Source organism: Carassius carassius, chromosome 32, assembly GCF_963082965.1.
Source record: "Carassius carassius chromosome 32, fCarCar2.1, whole genome shotgun sequence".
NCBI lineage: Eukaryota > Metazoa > Chordata > Actinopteri > Cypriniformes > Cyprinidae > Carassius > Carassius carassius.
In genome coordinates, this window is record NC_081786.1 from 10,090,072 (window position 1) to 10,103,507 (window position 13,436).

Here is a 13,436-nt window from a genome sequence, read left to right on the forward strand (position 1 = left end):
AATAAAATCAACCCCTGGTGCATAAAATTGCCAGAATGGAAAGAAACACCCACTAACTACAGGAACTTTGATATTGTTTCAGAAAATGTTAAATTGATAGATTTTTTTAAGGATAATCCTTTGGCACAGAAAACAACCCACTGGCATTTTCATTCACTTCAATTAACATTACTGATATTAGGACAAATAAATAAAGTAGTCAGCCAATCACGATATAACAATATAATTTAATTCATCTGAGAGGTTTGACAGGTTGAACAGCAATCAACACAGGTAAAACACATTTACACATACAAGAGGGGAATGCTTAATCAGTCTTACATCTCATCACATCATTCAAAGCACAGATGCTGTAACCATCTTTATCCCTCTAAAAGGGAAATAACAGCTGTGAGTGACAAGCATAAAGTGTACATGATCATTCAACACCTATAATTACCTGTCTGTCAGCATAACACAAACTAAGTTTGGTGCACAAACATTCATTCAAATTAGTTTTTTTGGACATTTAAATAAATAAAAGCAAATATTTTCCATAGAAGGGCTGGAAATGAATTTGTAAATCAAATATTCTCATGACTTGCATTGGAAATATGGCATTATTTGTGTGGCATTATTAGGATGTGAGAGAGCACATAAATGTGCAAGTAAGCCCTGAATTTTTCCCTTTGAGCTGAAATGTTTTTAATATTCTCTTTAGGCTTTGGAAAATAACTCACAAGAAAAAAAAAGAAATGAACTACAGGACAGTATGAATCTCCAAAACAAATCAGTGAAACAAAAGCTAATCATGATTACATATTCTATCCCCACAAAGTAAACACAAACATGTATAACACAACAACAAGGAGAAATGGAATAATCTCTGGTGGTCATAAAACATGGGATAATGACATGCATGTTTACAGTATATAACCATTTTATGCAAATTAAATATGTATTATCCCAGAGATATGCCCTGTAATTCTAAACACCACTTGTCAGAGTAGAGGTGGACACAAGGGGTGAGGTTTTCTGAGGCAGACAGGTCATGTGACCTTTAGTCTCCAGAAGGTGTAGTGGTCTTAGGAGGCTCAGTGACGGGCAGCGGACTCTCTCGGGTAGAATTCGGCCAGCGTGCTCTGAGGAATTCTCTTCAGCATTTCTTTGGGGAAGATTCGGAGCAACTGCCAACCAATGTCCAGCGTCTCAAACACAGTTCTGTTGTCATAGGGACCTAGAGAAATAGACACATACAAGTCACATGACATATGTATCATAACTTTTGAACCAACTGTCACATACTCAGGTGACTTATACAATTGGAATCTATGAGCCAAGACCAACAAAACATATATTAATTTCCATCGTGTAAAATCTTGCACCAGACCTTTCCGACTTGCGTATGCTATATCTAACTGATTGGGTTTATGGTTTTCTAAAAGGGGTACAAAAAGTGGTCTTTCAAAGACCTGAAAAATCCCACAGAAAAAAAAATTGTGCGATCATTTGTCAGAGACTTCAGGGAGATCTCAGATTATTATTTTGAACAAAAATATTCATCTTTTATCTTTAGAATTGTGTATTTAGCAAAGAAACCTGAAAAAAGGTGTATCACGGTTACCAGTAAAATATTAAGCAGCACAACTGTTTTCAACACTGATAATAATAACACAGAATGATATTAGAAGCATATTAGAATGATTTCTGAAGGCTGGAGTAATGGCTGCAGAAAATTCTGCTTTACCATCACAGAAAGAAATTACATTCTAAAATACATATGAATAGAAAACAGTTATTTTAACTGGTAATACAACTTCAAAATATTACTGCTTTTACTGCATTTTTGAAATATGATTTCAGCCTTGGTGAGCATAAGATATTTCTTTCAAAAATATAATAGACTCCAACTTTTGATAGGTGTACACAGACAGATATAGAAACATAAAATATAATATAAAAAGCATTGTAATCAGATGTTTATTTCTCAGAGTTTTAAGTCTTACAATTAGCTTTACAGCCTTGTATTGGGCTTCGTGTTGCTTATAAGGTCAGTTCTGCTTACTGACACATAGCATCTATAATGGCATATTTCAGTTAAACAGAAAAGTGCTTCATTTGAAGGAAACACTACATTGTTCCATGAAAATGCTGGGAGGATGAGTGAATACATGTTTTGATCTCTGTAAATAGAAGCAATAACTGAAATTGTTGAAGTCCAACATGTGTTGGTGGAACAATGTCTTTTTCTACCAATGGCAGTAACGACACAGCAGCTGTGTGATAGATACAAAGGAGGTGGAGAGATTTCATCACCTAAATAGAGCTGTGATAAATATGAAATATCCACATACTTAATTTTTTTAAGTGAAGTGGAGGGTTTGATGGAGACAGAGGGCCTTGCACCTTGTGCCACGCTGAAGAGCGACAGCATTGAGAAGAACATTCACTGAGGTGAAAGTGCTTGCAGCAGAGCAAGAGCAGTGTCTGATAGAAATACTATCTAGTGGTTTCCGATATAGAACATAAAACAGCATAATAGTGCACACTCACACAGACGGAAGAACCTTGGAATTTAGGAAAAAAAATGTTTTAGTGTGACGAAGACTGCTTAAAATAAAGCAAGAGTTTCATTCACCAGAGAAAGACTTCAGAATTAATTGGGTCATTGCGAGTACAGCTCTAACACTTCTGCCAAATTTAGACCCATGTAAAGTGAATGAGCCAATGTGGTACTGAAAACCACACGCTAGGGGTTTGTACCTTGAGTAATGAAATTCTTTTCAAACTTCTGCAGGAACTCCAGGTATAGCAGGTCATCTGAGGTCAAAGCTTCCTCACCCACCACAGCCTTCATGGCCTGAACATCTTTCCCAATAGCGTAACATGCATACTGTGGGATTAAAAGAGAAACAGAGTCAGAATCAGCCTGAAAAACAAAAACAAAACAAAAAAGACTCTGTGGTATGAACTTTCCACAACTAAATTACCAGCTGGTTAGAGACATCAGAGTGATCTTGGCGGGTCATGCCCTCTCCAATAGCGGACTTCATTAAACGAGAGAGAGATGGCAATACGTTGATGGGAGGATAGATCTTTAAGTGGAGAAAAAAAGAACAATGAAGAGTAAGGTTATGAAGCAATAGGAAAAACTGTGTTCAAACTTTGGAAACATTCACTTTAAAGGTTAATTATTAAATATTAATGATAAATTCATGTATATGAAGCATACTAATGAGTCCTAGTGTACTTTTGCAGCTTCTTCAAACTTCTCACCTGTCTGTTATGCAGTTGTCGGTCAACATACACCTGTCCCTCTGTGATGTATCCCGTCAGATCAGGGATCGGATGGGTGATATCTGTAAACAGAGACAGAAATTAAATTGGCAGATTTACGCAATTTTATGCAACCAAAACTGCTTTTCTAGTCATAGATAATGTTGATGTTGTTATTAAGGGCATTTGTAAACCATGTTATTTGCAGCCCTGGTCTGAAGATACTAACAGGCACAGTAGTAATAAATTGGTGTTTTTGACAGAACAGAACAGGGAGTTATTAAGATAGAAGGGCAAAGCAAATGAGAAAGTAGAAAGATAGAGGTTTTCTGGTGCTGCTATAATAGGGAACACCTATTCAGAAACACACACACACACACACACACACAGGTCCTTCACAAGGATGTTTCTATAGTAACCAAAGCCATCAAGGGTGCTAGTTACTGGGTGCAGTTGCTGTGTCCGGCCTGAACACAAAAATAAAGAAGTGCATATTTTATAGCACTAACTATCCACAGTCATTCTGATTCTAGCAAGTTTTATAAAGGTGGAAGGACACTTTCAACACTGAAGAAAACTAATGAAAATTCATTAAATTCATATACATTTAATCCAGCAATCAAGTGTACAAGAATGTGCATATGTGCTTGGCCATAGTTTAGAGTCAAAACTAAGAAGTGACCTAAAACTTGCAAAACCTTTATTAAGGACCATTACGGGATGTCCTCATTCGAAAAAAATAATAAATGAACTAACAAATATAAATAATAAATGAACCGTAACAAACAAAATAACTAACCGAAATAACTAAACTACAGCTAAATAATTATATAAAATATCCAAATAAACTTAACTAAACAAACTAAATTAATAAATAAAACAACTAAATAAAATAACTGAATAAATAACAAAACATGTATATCTAAAAAAATATCTAAATAACTGAAAAAAGCTACAAATACTAAATAATTAAATATATATATAAAAAAAACGAAACTGAAATAACTAAAAAAACGAAATAAATATAGATAATTAAAATGACTAAACTGAGACTAAACTAAATACCTAACAAAATGAGATACTAGACTAAATTAGAACTAAAAAATAGATTTAATAAAAATAATACAAATAACTAAACTAAAAAAGGAACGCAATTATTACATTTGAATTGTTTTCACCAGGCTGAATTCTGAAAGGTTTTATAGAAAAGTAATAGCACACTTCTCAAAAAACTGCTCAGAAAGAATAGGATGTGTTCCATGCTGAAGTTTAATATTTGTTGAAATGGCTTTAGATCTTTACATCATTAACAATTAGGTGTTATTTAAAAATAAATGTATGCGCGAATGTACCATCATTAGGCATGGTTAGAATGGGGATCTGTGTGATTGATCCATTCCTGCCCTCCACTCTTCCAGCACGCTCGTAGATCGTAGCAAGATCAGTGTACATGTAACCTGGAAAACCACGCCGACCCGGCACCTCTTCACGGGCAGCAGAAACCTAAAAGCACAACACATACAGACAAAAGGGCAGTTTTAATTCATGACAATTGAGATTCTGTGTATGATGTGTATAAACAAGTTTTCATTGTCTCCTGTGAAGTTACACAGGAGCATCTTCATTCCCTTGAGTTACAAAAAACTAAACCACAACATCTGTTCCACACAAACCGATCAAAGCCGGTCAAATGACGTTAATCTGTTTTCTACTTGCTGCATCTGCACACCTAGGCACTTTTATAAGCAGAAAATACACTCCGATCTTCTCCCAAGGTTAAAACGAGTGTAGACGTTGTTCTGAGCCTCACCTTTACCAGGCTGAATGGGAGAGGGAGTTAAATGTTAACGCTACCGCGGCTATTTGAAAAGCAGGCAGCTTTGATAGAGCTGAATGTATCCCAAGGTTACAGAGGCAAAAAAAAAAAAAAAAAAAAAAAAAAAAAAAAAAAACAGGAGGCAATGGTCCTATCACATGCAGGCAAACTATTTAGAATGGGCATTATGCGTTTGACACATCTAGACATCCAAACATGTTTTTGGCACAAAAATTATAATCATTGGCAAGAGGATGGAAGAAAGAAGATGCTGCCAGAAAAAAAACATCTTCAGAAGGCTGAGGAACATGAAGTATACACAAATCTGTTTGTCTGTCAGAACGTCCCACTGCTATGTGCTATGATTGTGACTTATTATGTGAAGTATACAACCACTTTATGGAATTCAGTATATTTAATGCAACACACTTCACTCTTCCGGGGCACAATTTTTTTTTTAAATAAATAAATATATATCAAAGCCAACATTAAACTTGATTTCTTTTTTTCTTATTGATTAAATTTTTTATATGTAATGTATGTAAATTCTTATGTTAATTCTATTCAAAGATGTACAGAGAGTTGTACAAAGCATTTCACTGCATGTTGTGCTTCTGTGTATGCATGTGACCAATAACACTTGATTTGATCTATCAATATGCTATCAATATGCCAACAAAGCCAATGTCTTGGTTTAACATCAGGTTTTGTTTAAAACACGATTTCTACACCTTGGCAGATGGTGCTGAAATCTATTCATTACAATTGGACACAGTGGCTCTTCAACATAAGCCACAGAGGAAATGCGATACTAACCGTAACGCTGGCCATTGCTCCAGCCTCCAATATTGTTCTAAATGTCAAGAGGAGGTTACTGTGCTTTTGTCACACGAGATTGTGCTCTTTCATAGCCATCATAGCTTTTTTTTCACTGCCAAACAGCTGGAATTTGATATAAAGGAAATAGCCCTGTACATGCAATGTCAATTACTCGTATTGCTTAGTAGAGTTGAGAGATGCTAAGTAAGGTCATTATTAATATGATACATGATAACACAATATAAATGTGTTTGCTGTGCATCTAGCCTAAGTAGTGCACAGTACAATGGCTAGGAAAATACAATATGATATAGAGACTTAACAAGGTCAATTATGTTTAAGCAGGTATGAAATTCAAACGGAGAACAACATGACATATGATGATACGGGGCACTGGAAATATCACCACAAAGCACAGAAGGTGTTTCAGATTTGCCTGTCCTTGCATCTAATAGACAAACCTACTTTTCCCTTGAATGCTTTTATAGCTATAAAATGTCAATATGAGCTGTTTATGTGAGATTCAAGTGCATTGTGACTCTGTAAAGGAGACCTTCAACCATGTTTGTTGAAATGGCTGAATTCACTATAACAAGATTTAATAAATAAAGACATCCATCCTTAAAAAAATGTATTGAGTGAGTTCTTACAGTTTGTCCGTTTACCAATACAAACCCGGTGAAATATATTCCAAGCCTTTTAGGCTCACTAAAGCTGCCCTTATTCGACCCAAATGTGCAGTAAAATATTGTGAAATTGTTTAAACCGACTGTATGTATTTTAATATATTTTTAAAATGTAATGTATACCTATGATTAATTTCAGTATCATCACTCCAGTCTTCAGTGTCACATGATCCTTCTAAAATCATTCTAATATGCTGATTTGCTGCTCAAGATATATATATATATATATATATATTTACAGTTCTTATTGTCATTTGTGATTAATTTAATGTCTTTGCTGTAGAAATGTATTAATGAAGTAATCCCTTACTAATCCCAAACTTTTGAACTAAAGTGTAAAACCATACTACAGTCAGGGATCACCATGCATTTTTGTAATATGGAAAAGTGCACGTTTACTATTTTATTCCACTGGGGGAAAAGGCATATGAAGTTTGAGCAATTTTAAGTATATGTTTATGGAAGTAAATTAAAATCTACTTTTCTCAAAAATCTGAGGCTCTTGCATGTTAATGGCCCTTGATTCTGACATTCATTATGAGGAAATTATTTTATCGATATGATATCGTCCTTACCTCTCTCAGAGCCTCTGCGTAGGAGCTCATGTCTGTGAGGATGACCAACACGTGCTTCTCACACTGATAAGCTAGATACTCCGCTGAGGTCAAAGCCAGACGCGGAGTGATGATGCGTTCAATGCTACATAGAACAATTCAAAAGATTCAAATAGTCAATATCCATGTTATTCAAAATGCATTACATGCGAGGACAGAGGTCATTTAAATGAATTCTCACGTAGGATCGTTGGCCAGGTTCAGGAACAAGCACACATTGTCCATAGAACCGTTCTCCTCAAAGTCTGACTTGAAGAAACGTGCAGTCTCCATGTTGACCTGGAATAAAATAAAAAAAAATCCAGACTAAGACCTTCACTTCCTGTTTCACCAGACTCTAACGAACTGACGATGTCAGGTAATTTCTTGTTCATTGTTCAACCAAAATCTCCACTATTCAGTTCAAAATGACCTCTTGAAGTACATTTCCTGCTAAAGGAAAATCCTTTTCCTTTTATAAAAGGTTTGGCTTTTTGACCACCCTGCACATAAAAGCAAGATATAGAGTTACAGTGCGTTAAAAGTGAATGCATTAGACGCGAGTCCGCACTGGGAGCCCAGCAGCCACAGGACACAAGGCTGGGTCAGTGACATTTCAAGCATGGGTTAATGAAAGCCCTCCACACTTGAATACACAGGTGAACCTGACACCTGACACAGGTAATACCTGTCTGAGAGGACAGACCGTAGCCACTCAGGTGACAATAACAAAGGTTTGGGAAGGAAGCAGACAGGTGAGGGCGGAAGGTTAAGGTGGTGTTGAGAAGCAGGATTAAGACACCTACGAGGACCAAGATTCACCCACTCACACAAAATGGACACAGTTTTACATTCCGTCCACTGAGAGGATCATTTTACACAAGCGTCCTGAAATACATGCAAACACTTGAGCCACGTATAGAGACCTAGATGTAAAACAGGATTTACTGTTGTAAAGAAAATGAACACGCAAGGAACCATTATAAGAAAAAAAAAAAGCACATAGTTGAAAACTGGCACAAATAAAGACAGAAAACATCTCACCCCCATGGCAGCAAAGACAATAGCGAAGTTTTCAGAACTGTAGTCCATCACATCTTTCGATTTCTGCACCAAACCCGCCTGACGACAGATCTGGGCAGCAATCTACCAATCAAAAAGCACACAACAAAAAGAATTAGAATTGTCCAATTTGATTAAAAGAATAAAACAAATAAAACGGGGTCAGGTAAGTTTCAACGTTTTTGAAAGAAGTGGTCATTATGCTCACTAAGGCTTCATTTATTTGATAAAGATACAGTAAAAACCACTTTTGTGAAATGTAGTTATAATTTAAAATAACAGTTTTGTAGTTTAACATATTGTAATGTGTGTGTGTGTGTGTGTGTGTATATATGTATATATATAAATATACTTGAGTAATTTATTTTTGTGGTGGCATCGGTCAGTACTCCAGTCTTCAGTGTCACATGATGTGTCAGAAATCATTCTAATATGCTAATATGTTGCTCAAGAAATATTTCTTATTATTAACAATGTTGAAACACATTGTGCTGCTTAATATTTTTGCGGATACATGATGATAGTAAAATAGTATTTATTTAAAATGGAAATGTTTTGTAACATTATAAATGTATTTACTGTCACTTTTGATTAATATAATCCATTCTTGCAAAACAAACGTATTAGTTGTTTTTAAAGTCATACTAATGCCAAACGTTTCAACAGTAGTGTACAGTATATTATTTGAATCTCTGATATTAAACCTCATATTTTGATCAATAAGAAAAACACAATTCAATTATAGAAACAAAAATGAAATATCTGATACTATATTCTGTTTAGCATGTTGAACATTAACATACTATGGGGCTAAAATGAACATCAAATTTGAGTGAGTTTCTATAATGGACTATAAATATATGTATTTGCAGCAAAGAGATTAAGACCACAAGCATGAGGAATTTCACGCTTATCACTTAATGTAATGGTCCTGGATGTCTAATCCAGCCTGACCCCTGTCTGAACTCTGACCCAGAACACCTGTTTCTCTGAGGGGATAAACCCGGCTGTGACCCCACGACTCCTGTTTAATGAAACGAGAAACTTTTATATCACAGCACAGTGCCTTCATTAGTGAGACACTGAAACCCTCTTTACACTTGGGCTGTTGGAAGTTCACACCATTCAACCTTGGCTTTTGATCATATATCTTCATAACTGACAATCACCAGAGCTCTATTCTCTTTTCCAAGTCTATACACCAAACAGTAAATTTTTCCCCCAGTTTAATCCGATTCATTAATTATTGTCCTATTCATCTCATTGCCATGACATAATTCAATACTCTTCCTTCCTGCATGTGTGTAGTTGATGATTCACTCTTTCAGACCTGGAACAGGTTTCTTTAGGCATGGAATTATCTCGCTTCAACATTCTAGCAGAACAATTTCACAATGTATACTTTTCAAAAAGCAGCGTAAAAGCAGAATTAACCTTGGTCTGGTGTTGGTTTTAATAGACTATCACATTCTTTACAGGGCCTTAACAAAGGGTTTAAAACAACAAAAACCCTGTGTGAAAAGCCCAAAAGTGTTGTGATTTATTATGATTGGTTGTTTGTATGACTTTAAGGCTGTTAATGGGAACTTTCAGTCTGGTTGATGGTTTGGAGAAAACAGCTCTCGGTGTTAAAATCTCAGGGTTGAGTGAACCAGCCAGTACTTATCACAAAACATCAACATGTGTATAGAAAAAGGATGTACAGAAAGCCTCATTTGCCAATTACCAAGTGAGTGGCATATCTAATAAAGATCTCTCATATCTGCGAGTGGACCCAAGAAAAGAAAATATGCTTTTTCTATTGAATGTATATCGTACAATATATACAATATACAATATTATATCTAAATAACTGAGAGGACATACACAGTTACTAACCATCCTGATTATGTAGCAGAAGAAAAAGAAAACCTTTAAAATGGTGCAAAATATACAATCAACTGAAAACGTAAATAATAGAGATAATATAGAGTCAATGGTTTGAGAATTATTCATGTTCTTCTTTTGAGTTCAGAACTGAGGAGATTCTAAAACTCTGGTACGTGTCTTTGAAGGTTTGAGGCCTTGACTGAAGTTGGGTGCTGTAATTTTATAACTCAAACTGAGGCTAAAACGAGGCTGTGAGGCTTAAAGATTATTTGACCTTGAATTACGAAAAACTAATTCACAAAACATACTTCACACAAAATAATTATAGTTATGGGAGTCAAATAGACTCTAGGGACTAGTAAACTAGCTATGATACAAAATGATAGAAATCATTGACCTTCCCACACTTCCTACTATTCCTACTCACCCTACTTATATCCTTAACAGCTCATGTCGTTGGTAATTGCATTCATTTTCCAGCCTGACGGCAGATGAGTTTGGCAGCTTACAGTCATAGCTACAAAAGCCTATTTGTGATCTCTGGGACAGAAATGACTTAAACTTAAGCAGCCTCTTCATAATAATAAACTATGTGGAGTTGCATACTTAATTGTCCCTCACTAAAAGCCTTGAAAGTTAAGTTTCTGTGTGTATTTTCCCTCAACAGTTCATGCAATACTGAGTTGGTGGCAAATAAATACTTTATGACCTCTGCTCTGTCCTCTGAAAGTTTGAGGAATCATTTATGATTCTTATCATTCAGTTCAGCAAGGACATCATACTCATCTTGGAACTAAACAAACCAACTGACCTAAAGCATGTACTGAATGTATTGATCAGTACTAAGTGGTTGGTTTTGTCTGCTTATTCTAGAGCTCTCGAAATCACACCGCTTCCTACCGCATTCACACGAGTGGAGAATGTGATGAAACAAACTCTGACCCACCTCACAGTTTCCACAGAAACACCACAGGGTGAAATCAATTACAGATCCCACTCGAATTAACGTTAATCACACAGAATTGTCTCACTGGCGAGCATAATACAGAAAAAGGCGCTGAGGCTGCCTCACTGCTGCACAATAAAGTGCTAAATTTGATCACAACACTTCAAATGAGAGAATTTAAATAAATCCCTCTAGGTTTAATTAAAATAATTAAAACACACTGGCAAGCACCACGGTCATTATTGTATCATCGATTCCTGAATTGGGTTCTGTATAAAGACACATTCCTGCAGTGCATTTCAGAGAAAGTTAAAATCTAGCTAGTTGAATGCAAAGACAAGGTGAATCTAGTAATGTGGCCATGCGTTAAAAATAAAAGGAAATGTGTGCTAGTGATAATGAAATATACTGGTCAGGCCAAATAACTATCCAATATCAATAATCTTTTCTTTTAATGCTTAATATTTTTGTGGAAATGCATCACCATTCAAAAGTCTGAGGTAAGTAAGTATATTATTTTATTCAGCAAAGACGTGTTAAATTGACCAAAAGTGACAGTAAAAACATTCATGATGTAAAAGATTTCTATTACAAATAAGTGCTGTTCTTTTTATTAAATCAAAGAATTCTGTAAAAGAAAAATGTTCACAAAAATATTAAGCAGGAAAAAAAGTTACTTTTTTTTTTCAATAATCATAACCATTATTAATTTCTGAACACTGATAAAAATTGGTAATTACAGGAATTTTTCTTAGGAAAACATTAGGAAACTTACATTTGCATTTTATATTTTATAAATATATATGAATAAATATATAAAGTTTTTTTTAGATTGTGATAATATTTGACAATATCACTTTTTACAATTTTTTTGATCAAATAAATGCAACCTTGGTAGGTTTATATATATATATATATATATATATATATATATATATATATATATATAAGAAAATCATGACAGAACAATATTTAATTTCATAATTTTCTATTATTTTAATCTTAACTCAAAACAGAAACAACATGCCACCTATATCAGCCAAATAATGTTGGCAGTGCTGTTAAAACACACCTCATTATGTGGTAGCCCAGCAGCACTGAAGATGGGGATCTTCTGTCCACGAGCGATACTGTTCATACCATCAATAGCAGAGATGCCTGTCTGGATCATTTCCTCAGGGTAGATTCGACACTGAGGGTTGATGGGTTGACCTACGAAGAGTCAAAGAGAGTACAGTAGGGCTGCCCTCAACTAAGGATTTTTCTGGTCGACTAGTAGTCATTCATTTTAAGCATTAGTCGACTAATTGTACATTTATTATTAAACCATTTAAATCATTATTATGAGCCTTTAATTGCCTACATAGCCTAATAAGCGCTCAAGAACATACATAAAGCTTACCACAGAGCAAATTTCTGTGTGTTCAGCTTAAGAAGACAGTGACACTGACTCGTCATCTCCACAGTAATGGATCGCTTGCATGTTTCATACGGATTACATAAGTAAGGAATAATTGACGATGGGCCGATGAATTATTAGAAAAATTATTCTTGAATAACCTGGATATGTTATTTTTTACAGAGACCTGGCAATCACAACATGACTATTTGCATCTAAATTTGCTTACCCCGACCGGATATCAATATCTATCTAAACCTCGTACAACTGGCAAAGGGGGTGGTCTTGCAGTCATTTATCGTGACTCCATAGAACTTACCCAACTGGATTTTCATAAAACTAAGACATTTGAGTTTATGGTTATGAAAGTTAGTTTAAAACATTCCCTTATAGTTATACTGATTTACAGACCACCCAAGCATTAAACTGAATTCTTCTCAAAACTCAGTCAATTACTAACATTAGCCTGTTCTGTGTTGTCCCAGGTTATCCTACTTGGTGATTTTTACATCCATGTCAACACTGTCTGCTCTAATACTGCTCAATTATTGACTGTCTTGGACTGTTTCGATCTTATTCAGAACATTAACTTTCCAACTCACACTCATGGTCATACACTTGATCTGGTCTGTACATCTGTCTGGCTATTTCCATCTCTGACCAGAAGCTTATTATTTTTGATTTCACATTAATCTGTCCAGCCAAATGCACTGATAACATAACTATTTCATATCGTCATGTAAATGCTGTTGATACCAGTACATTTTCTGCTTCTGTTGCGTCCTTTGCTGTTCCTGAAGTTTTAAATTTTTCAATCACTCCACCGGCCTCACTCGTGTTCCCACATCCCTCGGCCCCGCCCCACTCGTCGTCACACTGTCCATTATCTTGTTTATTCTGATTACATCAAGAACTACAAAACTGGCTTGAATGCAGCCCGCTCTTCTTATATCTCCAGCATCATTAACAAAGCTAATTATATGCCTAAAGC

At 35.4% G+C, this 13,436-nt stretch overlaps 1 protein-coding gene across 1 annotated transcript in view; it reads right to left on the reverse strand.

Annotated features, from left to right (window-relative positions):
• Positions 1-207: 207 nt before the first annotated feature.
• Positions 208-13,436, reverse strand: part of atp6v1ba (ATPase, H+ transporting, lysosomal, V1 subunit B, member a) — a 31,325-nt gene continuing 18,096 nt past the window's right edge. The window contains exons 6-14 of the mRNA XM_059520197.1: positions 12,119-12,258; positions 8,214-8,315; positions 7,372-7,469; positions 7,152-7,275; positions 4,608-4,758; positions 3,256-3,338; positions 2,970-3,074; positions 2,743-2,872; positions 208-1,216 (exon numbers count right to left, since the gene is read on the reverse strand). Coding sequence (XP_059376180.1) covers positions 1,074-1,216; positions 2,743-2,872; positions 2,970-3,074; positions 3,256-3,338; positions 4,608-4,758; positions 7,152-7,275; positions 7,372-7,469; positions 8,214-8,315; positions 12,119-12,258 — 1,076 coding nt within the window. The 3' untranslated portion in view covers positions 208-1,073. The remainder of the gene's footprint in view (positions 1,217-2,742; positions 2,873-2,969; positions 3,075-3,255; positions 3,339-4,607; positions 4,759-7,151; positions 7,276-7,371; positions 7,470-8,213; positions 8,316-12,118; positions 12,259-13,436) is intronic.